Raw genomic sequence first — 24928 nt, forward strand, 5'->3', positions numbered from 1 at the left:
CACATGGTCACTTCCAGATCCATCACCCACAATGCCATCAGCAGTTGTATATGTAAATACTTACAGAATAGATTAAAAAACAAGCAATATGCAAATTAATATGTTTCCATTGTAACCAGCTGTACTAACCTTTGTAGCACCATCATTCCACAAAATGGCTGCTGTATCTATTTGAATCTGCTCATCATTTGGGGCCCATGACTTGAAGAAGCCTACTTTTATAATTCGACTTGTTCCATTCTGAAAAAACTGAAAGTTCTGGATGTCATACTGGGTTGGCATATCACCATTCATGTCAAAATATATCTCTTGGCCTGCTGTATTCATAAAATGGACGCCCTTTATAAAGTTCAAAAGCTGAAGGTATATAAAGTTTGTACAGCATTATGTTAGAGGGCACAAAAGTTAAGAAGCTAAAACAGATTTAATTTATAAAAAATAAGCAACACATGGTTTGGTTAAGATTTCTCTTACTATTGCTGTAGCAATTTCTCAGTAGGTTGGTAATTTGTTTCTTTCATGCTTTAGAAAATAAACAAATAATGCTGAGCTTTTTACTAAACCAGTATGCAATCCAGCTTACTGAGCTGAAAATCACTATTATACCAAAAGAGGATGACCAGTGGAGCCAGCATCACCCATTCATTCTGCTTAACAAAATGAACTCCAAGGCTGCTCCACCTCAAGGAAAAGAAGAGGACTCCATTAAGGATTTTTCATTGGCTATCTTACCTTTTGGCACCACTGTGTTTTTGTCAAAGTGGCTTTCACCTACAAATAAGCCCCTGAATATGTCCATTTCGGGATGCCACAAGATCTGTTGGCTATGCAACTCATATACTGCAAAATACGTACCCCCTAACCTGTGATCTGGTTGTTTTAACAGCTGTTAAGTCAAAGGATTGGTCAAGCTTCCTTTTCTCTGCCAATTACTAGAACTGGTCTACAGAGCATATGTTTTTCTTGGGTCTATATTAGATAATTGAACTTTCAAAAGTTTGACTGTCATATGGTCAACACCATATGATCAAACTTTTAAAAGTTCGAAAATCTAATAAAAAATAATAAATTACACAAATAACCTACCTGAATGTTTTAAGCAGGGGACAAGTCCCCCTACACCCCCACACCCCCCACTCTTTAAATATACCAACTCTGAGATTGCACTACAGTGCAGAAAAGGGAAATCTTCCCATTCTGCACTGTACAGAGATCTTCATTAAAACGTTTGAACTTTCAAAAATTCAATCATATGGTGTCGACCATATGACAGCTGAACTTTTGAAAGTTCGATCATCTAATATAGACCCATTTTTCTTCTCAGACTTGTCACTGTGTGGGATGTGTTCCAAGTGTTCATTATTATACATAAGCTATAGCTATTACTAACACAGTGGTTGAATTGGTGCAAGGTGTAAAGGGCAGGTTGTGATTTAACATACAGTGGTTTATTATAGCCTATATCTCAGCAAAGTGTCTCCAGTGTTTCTGTTAAAAGATGTACACCAATGCCTTTTTTGCACATGATCTGCCACAGTATCTAGAATTCGTCATCATTTAGAGTTTCTATCTTGAAGTTCATTCTCATATTTATTATTTGACATTGGGAACATTTCCACCTCAGATGCAATCCCTGCCACCTCTGTACAGTAATGAAATGTAATACCTGAATACCTTTAGATCAGCTAGAATACCTTGTACAGCACCAACAATACACGTTTAAATGTCTCTGTTTAAGTTCTCCCCCTACAGACGAATGCAGACTCTGCAGTCATGAGAGAAGTGCGCGCACATGTACATCTATTCTATGTGTCAGTGTTTAAAGGAAGGTGTCCATGCAATTATGCCTGGCTCTTGGTATTTAGGTCTTCAATTAATGCATAAAATGTTTCCGTTAAAAATAATTTCAATAATACTAAACATTGTCTGTTTTGTGCTTTTATGATTTATTTACGTTTTCATTGTCTGATGACTTCATTAACCACAGGAGTCTGAACTGTTGATAGCTGCTTACGTTTTAGCAACATTTAACCAAACAAAATATGCAATGTATTTCAAGAAATTGTGATACCTACCAAAAATATAATTGAGTACCTTTGTCTTTTATTGCTTAAGACTTCAACAGAACCATCAATCACAAGATTAAATCTCCTATTTAAAACCATTGAACTAGATACCAACTGATTACTACTAATCTTATTTAAAGTTATACAAATATAAAATATATAAAAATATATAAAAATCAACCTTCTGCTTAAAATAAACATTACCATTCAAAACAATTATGAGCCCAGCACCAATCCTCCAAAGGAAACTAATAACCACACACTAGCGGGTTGTCAATCATCAACAAAACATACAACAAAAAACAAAACATTTTTTTTTATGCTAATCTCTTTTATCCAGGAATAAAACATACAGACTTCAGCAGAACAATCTTAGTTACAGCCACACCTCATATGTAAATAAGTATGATTAGATGTGCTTTCACATGTGGAAATTTCTGATTAGTTTAACTTTTGATTCAGGTTTCTCTCATGAACCTTAGCTATGTTTTGACTGACATGGAATAGAATTAATGGAAACAAATATTAGGAACAATAATAGACAGATGAAAGATTTAAAATTGTTGAGGTTATTGATTATGACTTAAAAGATGCTTTTTGTTTGACTCACAAAAGAAGAGCTGTTTTGCAATTGGTGACAAAGTGGATCAAGAATGTGTGTTGTTAAAAATGGAAAACAGGGAAAAGTAGATAGGGATGCCAAAGATTATGAAAAACATATTGTGTAACCAAAATCTGTAACAATCTTGTTAATAATGGGTTTCATAGAAATACTTGCAGTATTTCTAATGGTCTTGATACTCTCTCCACTTCTCAAAACGAGGAGATTGGTAATACTAATCTGTACATGCAAGCTGAAGTAAAATTGAATATTAATGACCCTTTAGAAATCCCAATATTATCCAGATCAAACAGGTTAGCACAAAAACAGGGGGAACAACAACAACAACAAGGGGGCTATGTCACCTGGGGAAAAAGAAAAGAAAGAGGCTGAAAAGCTAGGGACCAAGGAAGATCAAATTGGAATAACATTTGACCCCGTATGGGGCTAAGTGTAAAGGCTATGGTATTTTCATCTACAGTAATCTCTACATATTATTTATGAGCATCTCTCTTTGTTTGAAATAAAGATTCATTTTTATTCCTACTAGAAGAAGTAATTTTACAAATACATTGGTAGAACTTGTTGCGTCTTTTGGCTTTTCCCAGTTAGGGGTCACCACAGCGGAACTCCGGTCCGCTAATGATTGGTAGTTGATTTTTACGTGCCGAGTTACCAGCCCTGATGCACAACCTTCAACAAAGGTATGTCCTTTCACGCATATCTCCACGCAGAAGACGCTCTAGCTGAGAGTCAAACCGGACAGCATCTTACTGTGAGGCTACAACGCTACCGCAGCACCACCACCGCGGGTAACAACAAGACGCAACAACATTGGTAGAACTATAATTATACACTAGGAAATTGAATTTGGCTATGTTAAACTGAGGTAAAGGTAAAAAGAACAATATGATTTGTGCTAATTTATTTAGTAAGAAATGTATTTATAACTCTCCATTAAACTACTCAATATTAGCCTTTGAGAAAGTTTGCGAAAGAGAAATATATCTGTTATATAATACACCGAAAAAATGACCTCAAATTTATCTAAAGAAAAAAGGTTAATTTGAGGTAGATGTGTAACATTCCTGATTTATGCATTAGTTATTATGGATAGTATCCATTATGTGGGAGAGATTTTCAAGTTATTAAATGATGATGAGAGGTTTTCAGATGGTTCTAAAATGAAATACATATTGCATATAGGAAAGTAGACATATTTTTGAAGGATTGCCTGTTACAGGGTGGCATTGAAAACAACCTGTACAATTTTCTTTATATGAAGGACTCAGTGATTCCAACAATATTTGGTATACAGATGTAACAAATTCACTATTCAGACCTACTGCAGCACAGGGGGTTAAAGACTTACCTGTTAGCTATCTATGTAGATCGTATATTAAAACCAGTATACACTAACTGTACCCACTTATTAACAAGATTCATGGAATTTTTAAGTAAAATTACTGATGACCTGTGGAACAGTGATCTAGTTTTTTTGATGATCAGTGTTATTGATTTATTTTCATATGTTCCTCTTGACCAACGTTTACATCTATTTCATGAAGCTCTTATTGCCTGTGAATATTTGTAGACTACCAGTATTTCCCCTTTTAACTGATTTTATGGAAATAATTTTATTCAACAATTTTGTATTTTTTGATGGGTAATATTATAAGAAGCTAGGGGGTGGTTATGGGCGCAGCACGAGCATCTATATATGCCAACATGGTTATCTGGTAGTGGGAGAAGAACTATATTTTTCAGTCTACTTATTTTTCATCAATTAGTTTGGCATGTTAGGTTTCTGGACATCTGCACTTTTTTTGGTGTGATGCAGAAGAAAAATCAAAGACTTCACTGACTGCATCAATGACTCTACTTTGTTTTTAAAATTCATATATCATTATGATGTAGAAGTAGTGAATCACTTAGCTGTATCAATTTTGAAAACAGAGAATAGTTTTGAATCTATTATTTATACAAAACCTACATACTCAAATTCAGTTTTACACTTTTCCAATTGCCACCCCCTCATGCAAAAGAAAAGTATTATGAGAGGTCAGTTTGTATGTTTATATTGTATGATATCTAATGATCGTACTGTCATTCTTGAGTCGGATAAATTAAAATCAATGTTTTTTTAACACGGCTACCTACTAGAATTTGCAGATCAAGTGTACACTGACCGGTAGTTTTGAAACAAATAAGCTTATGCCCCACCCCCTCAAAAAAAACCTTTGGATATTCCTTGGTCTTTCAATACAACACAGATTTTAGTGGTATTAAGCCCATTATAGAAAACAATTGGAATATTCTTAAGTGTGTTGACAAAGTTTTTTTCCACAATAAGACTGGAACCAACATTTGTATATAAGAGAGGTAGGGATTTGAGCATAGTCATCATAAGTGTGGTAACGTCACAAGTGGGACAAGAAAATGTGGATTTTGTCATCAGTGTTTCTATACTTTAGAGAAAAATGTTACAAGATAGAGTTAATGGCATGTCTTAATTTTCTACTTAATGGTAATTGTGGGTCATGGTGATTAGTTTATTTAGTATTATGTCAGAGCCACCCTGCATTTTACATTGGCAAAACTAAACAAACTTTGCCAAGAAGAATTTATGAACATATGCATGATATGAGTAGAAAAAATGTGAACAATGCTTTATTCAAACATTCTAGAAAATGTATTTCATTTGTATTATGTTCAAAATTATGTCTGATTTAAAACAAAAGAGTGGTTTGTAGAAAAATACTATAGAATGCCATAAGTAAATGTAACAACTTAGATTTAAAGCCTCATAATTTCCTGATTTAAATGAACATATTTCTATTTACACAGTGTTAAGAATACAAGCTGCCAAATTTTAAAATTATAATTTTTTTGCAAAGTTTGTATGCTTATATGTTTTCACTTTTTAATACTATTTGTTGTGGGGGGAACCATTTTGGAAAATGGACCTCTTTTGTAAGACAATAATTGATTAGTATTGCTATGGTATTTGATTAATGAATCAAATGACTAATCATAATTATTTAAATATGAGATGTGGTCATAATTAAGATTATTCTGATGAAGTCCATATGCTTTATCCTGGATGAAAGTGCTTAACATTAAAAAAGTGTTTTTATATATTTCACTGACAAGTGACGTGATTTCCTTTGACCTATGGCTTAACAGCTACCCCCTAGTTTGTGATTAAACATTATCATTCAGTGTAGTAAAAACATTCAAGCAAAATCCATTTCTATTAATTTAAAAAATATTTTTTATCATAAAAAATAATTATTGATAAAACAAAAATCATGTATAAATATACATAATTAATACAAAAATGAAAAAAAGCTTATTTCATAACTTAGCAGACCTATGTTTTAGTAACACAATAACGTAACATTGTCATTTAACCTAGTATATTTATTAGCTTCAAATTGTATTTCCAATCACCCCTCTATTATCTATGCCAACCTTTTCAAGTACTAAAAATACAAAATGTTTCAAAACTACCCCATTTCAATGTGAGTTTACTAAAAGCACTAATAGTATCCCTCTTCTGAATACTATATAAATGCCAGTATATCTTTTTTCTCAGACATTTCTCCAAAAAAGCTGGGCAGGTGACACAATATGGAGGACAGACCACTCCCAGGATTCAATAAACTCCGAGTGGGAATAGTGTTATTCCTGCATCGAGTGAACCATGTCTGTTTCTGCATAGCCTTAATGTGGCAAATCTTGCATATTCTTAAAGGCGAGCTACTACTAAGGCTAAGTGGACACGAACACTACTGAGTGCAGGGGATATGTTTAAGTAGTACCCACACATCTAATATGCCCCTGCACTCTGAAAGTGCCATACGGCACTTTTTAAATGCATTTCAGTGTCCGCAGACACTGAAAGCAAATAATATAGTAAGACAGTGTCTGTGGACAGTGAAATAAATCGGATATCATTAAATAAATGCAGGGGTTATATGACAGGTACAGTCACACACCCGCTGCATTGTCAAAGTGCCATACAGCACTATCCAAGTGCTTTCAGTGTCCACAGACACTGAAAGCAGCTATGTAGATAGGAAGCAATGCAGGGGGTGTGTGACAGGTACTGTCACACACCCCCTGCATTGTGACAGTGTCATACGGCCATAGCCCTCAACTGTAGAGGTTTTTGCAGAATGTCCACATGTCTGCCTCACATAGATCTCAACCTCTTAGAGCAAGAATATGGATAAAGCCATAAATAATGGGGTGACAAAGGCCCAAAACTAGGGACACTACTTAAATATTGCTCTTACTAACTTGGAATGTTGATAGAATAACAGGTTTTGCATTAGCACAGATTTTTCTGAAGGGTATGAAGTCTGAAACTCAAATTCCTGTCATTATTTTCTGACTTAAACCTTGAGTGGTTTGCTAGAAAACCACAGTCAAATGAGAAATGAACCAAAAATATGAAGCAAAAATCTGGACATTCTGTAAAAATCTGTACAGTTGGGAGGTATACTGCCTCATATTTATGGTGTGTTCCCCCAAATATCTGTCCCTACCTGGCAAATAGAGAGGAATGGAGTCATTAAATAATGACAAACATATGAGTTTAACACTCCACATCCTTCGGAAAAGTCATACTAATGCAAATCTTATCATTTTATCAACTTTCTAAGTTTGTAAGCGCAATATTTAAAATCGTCCCTATTTGTCCCCTTACAATTGCCCTTACTGTGACTGACAAGGAATATTGATACGTGTAAATAAAGTGACTTTATTAATTTCCTGTTTTGTTTACATTATAAGATATGGTTAAGCATAGCTGAGCATGTTTACACATTAGGGCCCTCTGCTCAACATTGCTTCAACATCGCATAGCAGATAAATAAAAATGTATAGCTAAAATCCTAATGATGAGCTAGCGTAGTGGTTAGAGTCTTGGCTTTACATGCAGGCATTCGAGTACCAAGACAGGCATTTTATTTTTACATGGAAAGCATTGTTAAAATTAATTATGTTAAATAATGTAAGTGATATTTGTCACCCAGGGTAGTTTAGCTGGTCCAAAATGGAAGTGTGAGTGCATATATTATAAAAGCTTTCTTCTGCTCTCTTTCTTGATCTCTCCAAAGCCTTTAACATGGTCAACCACCAACAATTCATACACACACTTAAAACTATTCATCTAGATGTCCAGGCTATCCAATGGTTAAAGTCTTATCTGAGTTGTAGACAATAGGCTGTACTATGGCAAAACAAACCATCTTCCCTTCTACCTATCACCCTTGGGGTCCCTCAGGGTTCTATATTAGGACCCCTATTATTTTTCTATCTTTATTAATGGCATGTACACTGTCATCCCAACAGCCACCTGCATTCAATATGCAGATGACTCCACTTTGATTTGCTCTGCCACTTCCCCTTTAAGTCTGCAAACTCTATCCAAAAATGTTTTTAATACTGTTGAAAATTGGCTCTGTAATCGATGTCTTCTAACAAAATTAAGCTACTGCTTTTCTCCCCCACCCGTAAAGCCTCTGCTCTAACCTTTACTATAAAATCTAACAATGGCACTGCCATTGTCCCAGATCCCTGTACCAAACTCTTAGGTGTAACAGTTGAGAATAACCTCAAGTTTGATATGCATATTAATCAAACTATTAAAAAAGTTAATAAAAAACTTGGCTCACTATACAAGATCAAACCTTTCCTCACCACACTAGCTAGGACGGTAATTGCCTGTACACATTTACTTTCCACCCTCCTATATTCATCCTCTCTCTTCATGAACTTGAGTAAGTCTGGCCTTAATAAACTCTTTAGCTGCTTTAATCATATTGCTAGATTTGCCACTGGAGCAGCATACAGAGCACACCATGTCCACAGCAAATATGCCTTTGACAGCATGCTTTAACTGAAGTTGTTCTGAGAACCAGCTGTTAGGAAAAAATGTAGATTGTGGAGTTGTAAAACAAGATATAAATGAAATATGAACTATATACTGCACCAAGCTCTGAGCCTGGAATAGTAATGTGTAATATATCACAGTGTGTCCCTTGCAGCATTGCCATGTGTTAACCTTTGCTTTCCAGATTGAATGCACAACACACTATCTGTCATGCATGCATCTCAGGATTACAAGGTTAGACTTTCTAATCAAGAGAGTATTAGGCAGAAACCAGTCAAACAAGAAACAACAGTTCCCCAGTAGCTCAGTGTGATGAGAAATAGCTTAGCTATTTATTTTGCACACCCAGACACTGGTCGAATACAGGGAGTGGTAGTAAGATGTGTGCATATTTACACACAAGGAATCAGTAATAAATGTAGAAACAGTAAGGTAGTGGTAACAGATATTTTTTCCACAGGTTTTGCAGGTAAAGAAATGTTGGTAGTAGCTGTATGGAGGGTTTACTAATACACCATGTGCAACTGTGCCCCTGTCCAACCCCATTCCTGAAAATGACAGCAGGATAGGTACATACAACATACAATCTCCCCGATACATGTCTCAAGTGTCACGCTGTCATGGCTAGTGGTCATTGCTGCTAATAACACAGATAAGAAACCAGGTGAAGTATGCCAGTAAAACACTCACAGAACAGCAGTGCAGGGTACCCATTCTGTGCCAGATATGTAACCCTGACATGTATGAGTCCCCTCTAGTCATGTACCCAGAGTTGTCTCAGTTTGCCTCATACCATTCCAGGCTGACAGTTTAACAGGTATGGTTGTGCTACAGAAGCTATGGGCCATAGGTAGATGTAAAGTGAGGGCAGACCCATAGAGTATTGAGCAGTACTGTTGTGAAAAATAGTAGCCTAAACAGTTGTTAATGGACTTTTTGTCTCTCCCCACCCCTTATCTGCATCAATAATTATCATTCATATACTACGGGTATGTTGTTCTCAAAACCTAATGTTGGGACTTATGTTCTATTGTTGTTCATATATTTCATTGGTTGAATATTAACATACCTTGTTCAAATACCATTGTTGGTGGCCTGTTGCCATCAGTGTTACTGGCAGGCAGTTACAAATACATACTGTTGTTCCATTTAACCATGTGTTCTGTTTGCTATGCAACCATTTCAAATTTGTTGTATGGGGTTAATTGGAACACCCATGCATGCTGTTATACCTAATTTTGAAATGTTTTGTTCATGACTAACCAATATATTTTGTAAAACCTCAACACCATAGCACATTTGGGAAGGCGGATCCTGGCGGATGCACCTGTCCCGCCTCATCTGGCCATGGCACCAGGCCCCTGCATGTCTGGGACCCAACCCAGAACTGCCTCCTCTACTGGTTCTGCACCACTTTCAGGTGGAACTGCCTCAAGAGATGGAGCCAATCCCCCCTGAGCGCAGAGGGGAGCCCATCACCTGCCACCAGTTCCAGGGTGTGGTGTGCATTGTCATCCCCATTGGGAGGGATGGATGGCTGTGCCAGAAGGAGGGTTGCCTGGTGCACCTCAAGAGGCAGACTGTGGCTCCTGTCCAGCCCCAGCACAGCCACCTTCGGGGCCGTGAAGGCGCAGTGGTTACTGCCCATGGGTGGGGACTTCAGTCCCACTGTATCCATTTGGGGGCTCATGGGCTTTGGATTCCCAACCACCCTCCCTGTCAAAAGTGTTTACCTCCCTCATGTGTCATATACTGCCCCTGTCTGCTGTCTTGTCTGTCTTTTCTGTCTGCGAATGCAACCTATCCTTCCCAACCTACCTCCCTAAACATACATACAGCCCTTCCCCAACATTCCACTCTCACCTTAAAAAAGGGCATCTGTCCCAAAAAAAAAGTGGAAGTGGAAATAAGCAGTGCTAAGTGAAGCATCACTTAGCATTGCACAAAACTGCACAAACCCACTTACAACTGTTTAAAAATGCTTTAATCAATCTGTCTCTATCAGCCCTTGTTCTGCCCAGCAACAAAATAATCCACACTGCCAAGTTTCAAATAGAGGACACTGTGCACTACAATCACAGTAATGTACTACTACACCATCTGAGCTGTGAGGACTTGTAATGCTTTTACAAACATATCATGCATTATGGTCATTTAACATTAATGAAAAAAAGTCATCCCTACCAAGTCTTGAACCTAAGACCCTGTGCACTACAATCATAGCAACATACCTCTACATCATCTGAGCCGTAGAAACGTCTAATGCTTTTACAAAAATATTATACAGTACAGTCATTTAACATAAGGGAAAAATACATATCTGTAGTACTCTTATATACATATATATGTACATATAACTACACACACACACACACACACACACACACACACATATATATATATATATATATATATATATATATATATATATATATATATATATATATATATATATATATATATATATATACACGTATAAGGGGGTCCGTTCAGAATTTTGAAGCTCAAAACTATGAATTTCTTATGATCGAAGATTATATGTTCAAAGTTTCAAAACTTCAAAATCCTGAATGGAGAGCAGCATACAGCACAGACTGGGATATTTCCCTTGTCCTCACTGTAGTGCAATCTCAGAGTTGGTATATTTAAGTGGCAGGGGGTGCTGAGGGGGCTTGCCCCCTGCATACGCATGTTTTAGTGTGTTGTGTGGTGTTTTGGGGGGGTTCACAATTTTAAGATTCCAAGATCTCGAGATTCTGAACTCAATATTCTGAAACTCGAGATTTTGGGATTTTGAAATTTCATAGTGAACCCATATCAATATATATATATATATATATATATATATATATATATATATATATATATATATATATATATATATATATATAGACACACACAAACACACATACACACACACACACACACACACACATATCTATATATGGTTTCACTTCAAAATCTAAAATTACTGAAAACTTGAACTTCATATGGTCAAGACCATATGATCGAGTTTTCAGAAACTCGAAATTCCGAAGTGAAATAAAAAAAAAAAATACCCACACATTGTTTCTGTAGGGGGAAAGCCCCCCCTGCACTCCCCACCACCCTACTTAAATATACAAACTCCGAGATCGAGCTACAGTATATGCAGAAGAGCAGAATGGGAGATTTGCCATTTCCACGCTATAGTTAGATCACGGAGATGGTATATTTAAGTAGGAATGGTGCAGCGGGGCTTGCCCCTCTGCAGAAATTATGTGTTTGGGTATTTTTTTTTTATTTTACTTCTGAATTTCGAGTTACTGAAAACTTGATCATATGGTCTCAACCATATGAAGTTCAAGTTTTCAGTAATTTGAGATTCTGAAGTGGAACCATATATATATATATATATATATATATATATATATATATATATATATATATACCTTATATACATATATATATATATATATATATATATATATATATATATATATATACACACACACACACACATACATATATATATATATATATATATATATATATATATAATGTTCACTTCTAAATCTCAAAAGCTCAAAATAATGAAAACTCATAATACTGAATGTCATAATATTAAAAAACATACAGGACACCAATACTTAGTATACTGCAGCAGAAATACATACAGAAACAAAGAAAAGACAAACCATATTAGTCTACTCCAACTATAAGCAGGGGAGCAAGCCCCCCTGCACCCCCCATGTGGGGGGCTGTGCTATCCGCACCCCCTACTACTTAAATATATCAACTCCAAGATCACATTTCACTACACCAAGATGAGTTATGTTGTAGTATAGTACATTAAAAGGGAACATGAGAAAGGTTACAGCAGGCAGTCATGAAGCATGTAATGGTATGTTTGCCATTTTCTTCTGTGAAGTGTGATCTCGGAGTTGACATATTTAAGCAGCAAGGGGTGTGGGGTGACAGGTGTCTTGCCTCTCTGCTTATAGTTGTAGAAGAGTAATAGGTTTCTGTATGTATTTCTGCTGCAATATAGAAAGTGTTGGCATTCTGTATTTTTGATGTTATAAGATTCAGTATTATGAGTTTTTAATATTTTGAGCTTTTGAGATTTTGAGTTCAGTATTTTGAGATTCAGAATTTTGGACTTTCAAGATTTAGAAGTGAACCCCTATATATATATATATATATATATATATATATATATATATATATATATATATATATCTTACTGCAAGACATCTGCAAAAAGCCTGACAAACTGGGGGGAGGGGGATAAAGAGCAAACAATGGAGACATATTTGAAATATGGCTGTTATAAGTGTAAAAGTCTGGTAGAGTAGCATGGTTTGCTTTAACATATATTTTCTGATAGATCCCAGGTCTGAAACACAAATGATTGTCATCATTTATACATGTCAATGCTCACATCATCCCAGAGATTTGTCAGAAATCCACAACTTTTATGGGGAACAGACCAAACATATGAGCCACGCATCTGAACAGTGCATAGACATCTAGACAGTGGAGAAGTATGACCACAGTCATGTAACAGAAGTGAAATACACTGATAGCTGCCAACCATTTCACCCAGCACCTTCTGAACTACAGTGAGACCAACATGACACTACCCCATATCAGCTTTTGGGAATTAATCATGCATTTGCCAATATATCATGCACTACAGGGATGTAACTGTAGGGAAAAGCAGACATTGGTGGGAAATTGTCCGCCCACAACTATTTGCACCACAGTCACAGCAACATACTAGTACCACCCCAACTGAACTCTAGAGAATAATGACTGAACAAACATATCCTCATTGCCAGTTACACACTACATCAACATATACTGCCCCACGTTGCAGCATATTGGGAATACTGAGGTATTAGAGGACATTTCTCAGTCTACCCCTATAAACATATACACCTGATAGACCACCAGCAGTTGTAGCAGCATGCACAGTCAGATAGAAAAGGATCTATGACACCACATCTGCTACTCTCCCTACACAACCCAACAAACATTTACACACAATATGTTAACAACAGCCTGACATACATAACTCTCGACTGTACAGATTTCCACGGAATGTCCAGGATGTGAGACCATATTCATGGCTACTGCTTCATATCACTTCTGGGAGTCTGCTAAGTCACTGGGATGATATCTGGAGTGAAGTCACTAAATCATGATATACTATAACTCTGAACCTTTTACTGCCAGACATTTGGACAAGGCTTGGCATACTTGGGGGCAGAGGGCTGAAAAGTGGGTCATATCCCACATAACAGTATTACAAACTGAAACAGTTGCTGATGTTGCAGGGTTTGTTGTAACATAACATCCCTGAAGGATACGATGTCTAAAACACAAATGGATGTCAACATTTACTGACTTCACTCCTCACATTATCCTACTGATTTCTCAAAAACAGAAATTGTCTGAGGAACAGAACAAACATTAGAGTAAACTTCTGGGCATTCTGTGGAGATCTTGACAGTTGAGAGGCACGTCAGAAACATATCACTGTCAGACATCACGTCCACGCAGAAAATGCATGTACAGACAAACTCTGTTAATCTAGCAGTCTTCTATATGTATAACAGCAGTACTTACTTACAATCTGTACCCAATTCTGGAACTTTGCCCCCCATTTAGTTGGGCTGTCTCCACATTTCTTGTTCTGAGAGATATTCCCACCTACCTTCTGTGAAGCTGTACCTCCTAGACCTCCATAATGTCCTCTTCATAGGCAAGGAAAATGAGCAAGGCCCACATGAAGGATTTAATTATAGCACTGTGTTGCTATGGCATTGGCTATTAGAAAGACAACACAGCTACTCTGGATGCAAGTAGCAAGTGTGAGACACCAATTGCTGCACAGGCCATCACTGCTCATGAGCATTACCTATGAAAGGCAGGCTGCTGCCTATGCAAAACAGGTCTGAACCCATATACACAGAGACAGACTGTGACTACACAAACTCAAAGATTAGCATTATTCTGAGGAAACACTTCAGCAGTATGACAAGTATGTCAATCAATTAAGCATGTAATGAAATGCAGAAGGGGGATGAAATTATGTGAAATAGGAAGTTAAACACTAGGTCACAACAAGACTTGCTGGACGCATGTTGCTGTGCAGCACCTGTACCCATTCCTGCTGGCCCTGTCTGCTCTGGCTCCTGAGTCACACCAGCAAAGGTCAGCTCATGTATGACTACTACTGGAGTGTCTGTTATCCAATACTGACTGTGACACTACTAAACCAGCTACCTGGGATGTTGTAAATATTCACGTCACCTGTGAATGCTACTCTGATACATATGCTTGTCTTACAAATGTAAGATAGTTATATAGGGAATGTGAGTAGTACACAACTGGAGCAGAAGTATGTGTTGAACTGTCCAGAATGTTGCAGACTGACCATGTTTGCCTCATAGTTGTAGTCAATACCTCATACAGTTGTGTAGTGTCTGGCAAATCACTGGCAACCCAGTAAAGACTGAAGTCATAACATAATAGCATACATTTGAATGTCAGATGTCATATCATATGGACTATTCCTGTGAATGTGAAACCATCTATTCTAGCAACTAAGTGTGTTACAGCTAGATTTATAAAGTGTCACTATTGTCCCACCTTTGCCCACCATTGATGTGTGCCTTTGTGAAAATGTCTTGCTCTAACACACAGTAGGGGTCTTAGCACGAAACTCATGTCATTGCAAGTGTACCTTGTCATGGAGGATATTGACATTTGTACAGTCACTGACTCCTGGTTTGCAGCCATGGAGGGCACACTAACCTTCCCAGGTTACTCATCCCACCATACATTTAGACCCCAAATGGAAGGCTACAAAGCCACAGGAGGTGGAGTTTTAAACATTTCCATACACATACACACCTCCAGGCTGGCCAAACAGTATGACACAAGGGAGACATCCCAAGTGCAGTTAACTGTTGATAAAACACCATACTCAAATCATAGCGAGTTACAGACCTCCAACCATGACTCTGGACACCCACTACACCTAATCTGGACTTGCTTGAATCTGTCAAGATTCAACCATCTACCCAGCTCCTGGGTGACTTTAACTACCTAACCATAGTGTACATGACCTATTCTACCTGAACCTGAATGCACAGAGATTCCTCTGCTTTGTCAATGGCAATGCATTGGATCAGCTGATCAACACACTGACAACAGGTGGAAATATCCTGTACCTGGTTCTAACCAACATGAATAGCCACTGTTGCACTCCTACAGTGTCATCCCCCTTGGTAAGATCTGACCACATAGCCATCACTGTTCAGGTCACATCTCCCCTGCCCCCCGTCAGCGTAAAAAAAAATAACCTTTAAAAAAATTACTATAAATCTCTTCAGAGCAGGTAGAAGTAGCTTTACAGCCACTGTCCCATCAGTTGGATCTAGCAGTAGTGTCCAAGCCCACACCACAATACTATGTGAGCACCTACATAGCTGTCTGGACTCTGCAATACCTGACAGGACAATATCATCTCCCTCAAGGTAGGGTAAACCTCTGTGGTGGCCAGCAGCAATACACAAACACCATAATAGGTGGAAATAATTGCTAGACAGGGCCAAGAAGGAGCAGGTGCCTAAGTGGAAGCAGTGTCATCTTGGTCTGAACAAGCAAATAAGGTCACAGGTGAATTACCCTAAGGCTATCTTTGAGTGCAAATTGGACACATGCACCAAGGCCAACCACTAGGCCTTCCACACATATGTCTGCAATCCCAGAGGCAACACCCAAATCTGCTCTGTAGTGGTAGCCAGTAACATGACATACACATATAGCATAGATATAGCCAACCTGTTGCAGACAGGTTAAGTGTAAACATCATCCCCCTGTCCCCCTATTGGTACACATAGACATGCGCAGCACCTGACCCCCTTCCCTCATCATAAGGAAGCAAATCCGTAATGCCCTCTCAAAGGCAATTCACAGAAATCTCCATAGGCCTGATACCATCCCTGACTGTGTCCTACATGAACTCAAGCATATGATCTCAACTCCATTGCACACTGTAGTCAACTAAAGCCTGAGCACCAGTGTCATACCATCTGCACAGAGGACAGCCACCATCAACCTATACATAAAGGTGAAGCAATCCACTGACCCAGCCAATCATATCCCTTTTCATTTTTCAAAAAACTATGTTTACTGTTTCTATTGTTAAAAGTACTATTTCTGTTTTTAACAAAATTTGTACAGTGTATATTTCAAAATGTATTTATTGTATATTTATGTGAAGCTTTTCTCCCCATGCCTCCACTGAAAATGGGCACTTTTTGGCCCAGTGGACATTCTCAGTAAACAAATGCAATAAATAAGTAAATATGCACATCAGCCTAACTAGTCTGATGTGCAGGGGCATGGAAGGCAATAGCAAGGATATTATAAACAGGGACATTGGCAACCTCAAAATGCTTGAACCCACACAGTGTGGTATTGTCAAAGGGAGATCAAGCCTGTTAAACCTGGTTGACATCTCTGAAGTGGTCAACAAACACAAGGATAAGGGGAAGATGGTTAACACTGCTTACCTTCTACTAGCCCTAATCTCTCGCAATAATCCCCATGCAGCCATGATACATAAGCCTGCACAGCTAGGCATCAACTTGTATGTTACCAGACGGGTAACAAACTGGCTCAATGATAATACCCACTCAAAGTAGTGGAAGCCACCTCTAGTAGTAGACTCTTACAGAGTGGTGTACCCCAAGGATCGGTCAAGGGGGCCTCTATTGTCTGAGATATACATTTCTGAGGTACAAGACAAAACCACTGGTCTGTGGTTGACCAGGTTTGCAGATTATTGCAAGCTGGCCACTGTCTTACATTCCTCTACTGATGTGAGCACCCTCCAAGAGGACCTTACCCAAATTAATGACTGGTGCAAGAAGCATTGCCTCAAACTGAACGCCAGGAGATGCATCATTTCCCTTGTTGTCATCCACACCAATTATGACAGTAATAACAATGTACTGAGCATGCAATCAGATGTGAGGCAACTTGTGCGCCAAGGTTGGTAGCAACCTGATAGTTTCCCACCATGTGGGCACCATTGTATGGAAGGCTGTCTATATGGCCAAGCTCACAAATGCAGGTATGTCATCCAGGAACCAGATGGGCCACAACAGCCCTTTATTCCACCCTTATCGGATGCATTGCCAAGTACAATGACTCTTTTGGCACATACCTTGCCAAGCAAATGCAGCAGTTGCAGAGATCACAGAGGTTCCTGATCAGGCAATTCCAGGGTCTGTAACACCTATCCTATACAGATAGGCTGAAAGCCCTGTCGCTGTACTCATTCTCTTACAGACTGATCATAGGTGACCTGTGTCTGGCATATAAGGCCAGACACAGGTCCCCTATGTCTGGCATACAAGGCCATTTCCAAGCCAGCTTGGATGGCATTTCTGCATATCTGTAAGGCAAAACCCACTCACGCAACATGCATGCAAGGCCCTCACCTGGTCTGTGACATGTATAGTACTTGTTGGCGGGATAGTGCAATGTTCCACACAATACACTGTCCCTCCCCATGTCTAGCAGAGTAAGTGTATATCTTTCTTGAAGAAGAAGATGGACAACTGCATGGGAAATGGAAAATACACCCGTGAGATCCTGCATGTGTCCCAGCTGGTCAGGGGAAACAGGTGCTGGCTTTGAAGGGACATGTGCAGAAGTCTGGGCTAGGTTTATGAGTGCACCCGAGCCAATAGCCTGGTATCATCTTATGAAACTATGCACCTAGTAATTTACATGTTTCCTGTATGTATTGCAGACTGTCCTGCAATGTTGTCTGAAATGAATCCCTTTGAGTCTGAACTGTGTAGGTACTGAGTGATAGAGTATTCTCTTGTTCCTTCATTAGTTATTATCACATATTGTTACACGTTGTCATTGTGTCTGGACTGTATAGCAGTAAGTCAGCTCTCACAGTGCTTGCATATGTACTTGGTGACACTGTATAGCTCACTCCGATAGCCTTGGTCATGGTCACGCTTACCATTCTGCTAATAGGCCTATCACACAGTAGGATTCATCACCCTTTGTTGAGGGCCTTACAATAGCTGTTAAGGAGATGGATTGTGGCAGTCAGAACTATGGTAAGGTCTGGCCTGAAGGGCCCATAGATGGCAAACCTGTGCCAGATTTTGCCAGGAGTGTGTGTGCGTGTGTATGTGTGTGCGCACGCGCCCCAGCAGACATAATACTGAAGGCTATTAATTTACATATGTTGCCTTTCCCTCACAGGTGAACATAGGGGTCGGTGTCTCTTCCCCTCACAACCTGATGTCATTGTCTTAGTGGACTCTCAAGATGATGGTCATCACAGTGACACACAGGTGGGTTTGTTGGGGCCTGAATTTGTGCCATTGGTTGGTATTCCACCTTCACCTACAATGTCCCCACACACAGTCAGTATACTCACACATACCCAGTCCCCAGCAGCCACAGCTAATTGATAGTTGGAGGGTGGTGGCATGGAACAGGCTGGTGTGGTGACTATGGCAAGTGTGAGTGTAGACATTAGCCATAGCCACAGAGCAGCCAAGGTCACACACACGCAGATGGATAAGGTTGCTCGAAGAGGGACTCCTGCCCATCAAGCCCCTGTCGCAAGTGCCACAGCAGGTGTCACCAGATGCATGTTATGGTCCATCATGGAGGCACAGGCATGTACTGACCTCAACACCAGATAGATGCTCAAGGTCATAAATGCAGCACTTCCTGCCATGCGTGATGACGTCCATGGCATTTGTGATGCCATACTCCATGTAGCTGATGTGAATAGATGGTGGAGTGAGACATTGTCACTGCTTGACCATGCAATGTCTTTGCTTGAGCATGTGCTGGGAGTAGGGCATTGGCCAGGTAGATGTGGACAGCAACATGATCAACTGAGAGCCCACGGGGCCATGAACATTCACAGTCCTGTAGTGCCAATACCACCAGCACTACTGAAGGGAGGGTGCTGTCCACACCACATTGGAGCAGGCCATAGGCACGTGATCCTGGCCAGTCCCATTAGGGATGCTGATCCAGCAGACAGCAGTCACCATAGGGGAGTAATACTACATCTGTCCTTAGGCCTGGTGGTGCCAGTGAGACTCCTGGCAGGACCAATTCTCATGTTCCTGCTGGGAGACAGTGAACCATACATCCTGCCATGTACGGTCCATGGCTGTCCAACATTGCCCTGTGTAAGGCATCCACATGTCTTAACTGTGTGCAGACCAACACTCACACATCTCTGTCACAGGCCAGTCACCAGCAGACATGCACAACTCCTCTACATGGCACAGTTGAACACTACCCATCCTCACACACACACATACACACAATGTCAAATATATGGCCCAGACTATCCCTTCGGAAATCCCACACCACACCCTGTGTATGTGATGCTACTTGTGCCACAACCCTGTTACCATACCATCAATGCAGGGACATGCTCTTATAGGTCTGATGCACAGGGTGAATATAGTACAGTGTAGTAATGTAATACTGTGTAAGGTGCTGTCTGCTGAGAATAGTTATGGGCACACATCGAGGTGTATGTACCTTGTTAGCCATGATGCATTATTGCTGTTAGTACTGCTCATTGACTGTAGTATCATGTACAGTATTCTGTTTGTGTTCCAGGTGTCTGTGTATCTGCAGGCCGTGGGCCTGCTGACAGTAGCAATGATGAGTGTGGTGGAGTGAAAACATGGTGACCTTTTCATAGCCAAGGTACAGCTGTATATGTACATGTTTACTAGGTATGTTTAAATGCAACAGTGTGTGAGGGACAATTGTGACAAACACTGTGGCCTTGCATACATACCATTGACACAGCCATGTCACCTGGGTGTTCTCTAGGACTGCAGGCTCACACATACGGAGGAGGTTACTTGAGTACTGGCATTAGGTCCCTCACAAGCTTAGCTATTACTTTAACTGCAACAGATTCAACTATCAGCACCTGTTGCCCCTGCCATTTCTGTCCCATCCACTCAACCTTCATGCAGGTGATGAGGGTATGCCTGGTACTGTGTATGACAGGTGTGGGATATGTATTCCAGACACAGGTTAGCCTGTGTCAGTCTAACCTGACAATCACCAGTATGTGTGTCTGCTAACTCATATACATGTATGTCATATTGTGCTGGTAGTGCACACAGAGTCATAGTCCTGTACATGTGGCAGCTGTTGAAGGGCTAAGCATAGCCTTACCTGCACAGTCTTATGAACAATAGCGCTAGATACATAACACAAATAGCACAGAGGTAAGGTAGTGTTGCAGTGTCTACCTCTACTATTCAAGTGGGTAACAATTGCAGGGGCTGTTAAGATTGCTAATGGTGAGTTCAGAAGCCCTTAACATGGTAGAGCCATCTTATGCATACACACACACACACACACACACACACACACACACACACACACACACACACACACACACACACACACTCTGCTGCATGGGGACATGCATTGAAGCACACATGCACATGGAGTTGACACTTCTCAGAGTAGATGACCTACCCATCTATTTATGTACAATATACAGTGACACGACCATTGCATATACCATAGTGGCTTGGTGTTAGAAATTATGTAACTGTGCTTGTACAGTGGCTGACATCTGTATGGGCTGTAACTAGGTTGGCAATGGGGGAGTTCACAGGGTGAAGGAAGCACACAAAATGGTATAGCCATCACATGCACACAGTAAAGACAACCACAGGATCTGTGCATACAGAAGCACATACACAGTTGCCAATAGATATATTAGTAACCCTATGTATTCACTTGTATGTACTATTGTGCTACGTACACATGACATGCTCCACATAGATTATATGCCTGGGACATAACACACAACCTCTTACAACAAGTAATCTTGTGAATACCTTCATGGATGGTGAAATAACCCACCTGAAATAGTGATTGGTCTCATCTACTGCTCCTACAATCCTGCACAAGTGATAGAGTGACAGACTTTGTAGCAGCATCATGTGTCAGTCAGGTACGATGTCTGATGCTGGCATGTGTGTCAGTACGGTAAGTGTGACATATGTGGCAATGATATCACAGGAATACTCATTGTTAAAGGACACAAACCACATATAGGTTGCAAACATGTGGATATTCCATGTACATCTGTACAGATGACTGGTATGGGCTGTATAGTGCTACGTGGTGCATGTGAGACAGATGCCATTAACAGGCTCTTTAAAGTAATGTCATGGGTAGGGGTTCAACAGGCCTTAAAAAGGTATAATAAACACACGTAACAAGTCTATACTAAAAACAAAAGGAGACTGGAAAGCAAGCAACAAATGCTGTTAGAATAATTTAATACAGTATAATACACACTGGTACCTCAGCTTTTTGCCTTCAATGGATAGATTCATTTTACCAACAGCCATTTTTTATACACATTTAAAACGACAGTTAACCAATTAATCAATTAAAGACATGAATATCATTTCACAAACAAATTAATAAATTTGCTATCATTTTAGACTATATTTTTTAAACATTTACTAAAAAAATGTTTAAATACATATTCTGTAGTACTATATTTTAATATAAAACATTCTTAACACTTACCTACATCAAATTTAACTAATTACTTTATTTTAATTTACTAGGTTAACTTCTAAATTAAGAACCCTAGGGGATAATGTCCTAAAGTTCAAAATTAACTTACTTTCTAAAGCTAGAAGTTTCCTTACAATATCACCCTCTTTTATACACTTCCTAAGTTACATAAAAACTTAATAGTCCCACCAAGTAGACTGATTGTCTCAGGTGTGGGTTCTTATCTGCAGAATGTAGGCACTTTTCTTGATTTACTATTGAAAAAACATTTGAGAAAAATTCTTGCACATGTAGCAAATGCGGAAGAACTTTGTAGAGAAGTTAAAAAGATTGTGTGGCAAGATGAATACTTTTGAGTGGTGGTAGATGTCAACTCATTATATACAAACATTGAACTAAATGGGGTATTGAAGCTATTTGGGATATTTTGGGTGATGGCCCAAAGACTGCATTTATATTATGATGTATTAAAATTATTCTAACAGCATTTGCTTGTTTCTTTCCAGTCTCCTTTTGTGTTTTTCACTTAAAATGGTATAACCTACACACAAGCAACAACCACAGGGGATATGCTTCACACACACTACTATAGTTGCCGGTATTGAGATTAGAACCCCTACCTATCTAATTATTTGTACTATAGTATTATGCACTTATTGCACATGCCACAGAGCTTAGAGGGCTGACACATGTATACAGGTACATCTATGGTGAATGACATGAGCAGGTCTTATAAAGGAGGGCAATGGGAAGTGTACTGTGTGGTAGATGCCTCAAAATGGTATAAACCACACCCCCAGAAGATGTGATTCTCATCCAAACACACACACAGGGAGGACACAATTCACACACACACACACACACACACACACACACACACACACACACACACACACACACACACACAAACAGTATCACAGTTGCCGGTATTGAGTTTAGAACCCCTATCTACTTATGTGCAGTACAGTGCTACACAGTTATCACTCGGGCCACAGAGCTTATAGGCTTAAACAGTGTCCCAAGGTATGTCTAAGGTGAATTACATCAAGAGCCCTTGTAAAGTATGACAATGGGAAATGTTATTGGTGTGAAGGGCATCAAAATACATTACTCTTCAAACATGCACATGTACAAACACCTTCACACCCACATTTGCCAGAACTGAGAATTAAACCTCTGCCTATCTAGTTATTTGTACTATACTGTTACATAGTTATTGCACACACCACAGAGCTTATAGGGCTGAGAGCTGTCCAAAGGTACTTCTGAGGAGAATGACATCTGCAGGACTGCTAAAGTAGGGCACTGGGAAGTGTTGTGGGTAGGAAAGTCCTCAAAATACATCATCCTACAAACATACACACTTACAAACACCTGTACACACACGCAAATACACACACACACACACACACACACACACACACACACACACACACACACACACACACCCACACACATACACATACATTTGCCAAAACTGAGGATAGAACCCCTGCCTATATAGTTATTTGTACTATATTATTACATAGTTGTTGCAAGTGCCACAGAGCTTATAGGGCTGAGAGCAATCCAAAGGTACTTCTGAGGGGAATGCCATCAGCGGGACTGCTAAAATAGGGCAATGGAAAATGTTGTAGGTGGGAAAGTCCTCAAAATACCTCATCCTACAATCAAACACACTTACAAACACTTGTACATACACACATTTGCCAGAACTGAGGATAGAACCCCTGCCTATCTAGTAATTTGTACTATACTGTTACATAGTTACTGCATGCTCCACAGAGCTTATAGAGCCGGGGCTGTCCAAAGGTACTTCTAAGGTGAATGACATCAGTAGGACTACTAAAGTTGGGCAATGGGATGTGTTGTGGGTGGGACAGTCCTCAAAATACTTCATCCTACACACACTTATACATACACACACACACACACACACACACACACACACACACACACACACACACACACACACACACACTTGCCAGAACGGAGAAGAGAACCCCTGCCTATCTAGTTATTTCTACTGTACTGTTACATAGTTACTGCATGCACCATAGAGTTTATAGGGCTGGGGCTGTTCAAAGGTACATCTAAGGTGAATGACATCAGCAGGACTGCTAAAGCTGGGCACTTGGAAGTGTACTGGATGGGAATGGCCTAAAACTGTTTCACCTACAAACAAACGCACACACGCTTACAGTTGCCAGGACTGAGATTAGGATCCCTTCATTTCTAGTCATTTTTACTATAGTGTTGCATAGTTATCGCACACGCTACAGAGCTTACAGAGATGACAGGACTCCAATGGTAGTTCAAAGGTGAAGGACATCAGCAAATCTTGTGAAGTAGGGGGATGGGAAGTGTACCGAGTGGTAACCACCTCTTAACACACACACACACACACACACACACACACACACACAAAGGCACGTGATATGATGTTATAAGCTGCACCTCAGTACAATTACACAATGGAGCTCACCTTCATACTGGCACATCCAACTGGTTATGACCAATATGCTACTGTCCACAGCAGGACACCACTCTATGCCATTCAGGGTATCCCTGTCTATAACTCATTCTCTGTGTGTGTCTCCCTGTGTGTCTCTTTCTCTCTCTATCACTGTCTGCGTCTCTCTTCCCCACATCTATGTGTGTGTGCATGCTGGACATATTGTTCTATGTTGCCCATATATATGTCTGTGTATAACACACAACAGATGCAGATAT

At 39.5% G+C, this 24928-nt stretch overlaps 1 protein-coding gene across 1 annotated transcript in view; it reads right to left on the reverse strand.

The window, feature by feature from the left end:
* LOC122814121 (extracellular calcium-sensing receptor-like) overlaps positions 1 to 24928 on the reverse strand; it is a 135938-nt gene that overhangs the window by 44117 nt on the left and 66893 nt on the right. The window contains exon 4 of the mRNA XM_044086737.1: positions 130 to 357. Coding sequence (XP_043942672.1) covers positions 130 to 357 — 228 coding nt within the window. The remainder of the gene's footprint in view (positions 1 to 129; positions 358 to 24928) is intronic.

Source organism: Protopterus annectens, chromosome 10.part0 (assembly GCF_019279795.1).
Source record: "Protopterus annectens isolate FY-2018-M chromosome 10.part0, PAN1.0, whole genome shotgun sequence".
Lineage (NCBI taxonomy): Eukaryota > Metazoa > Chordata > Ceratodontiformes > Protopteridae > Protopterus > Protopterus annectens.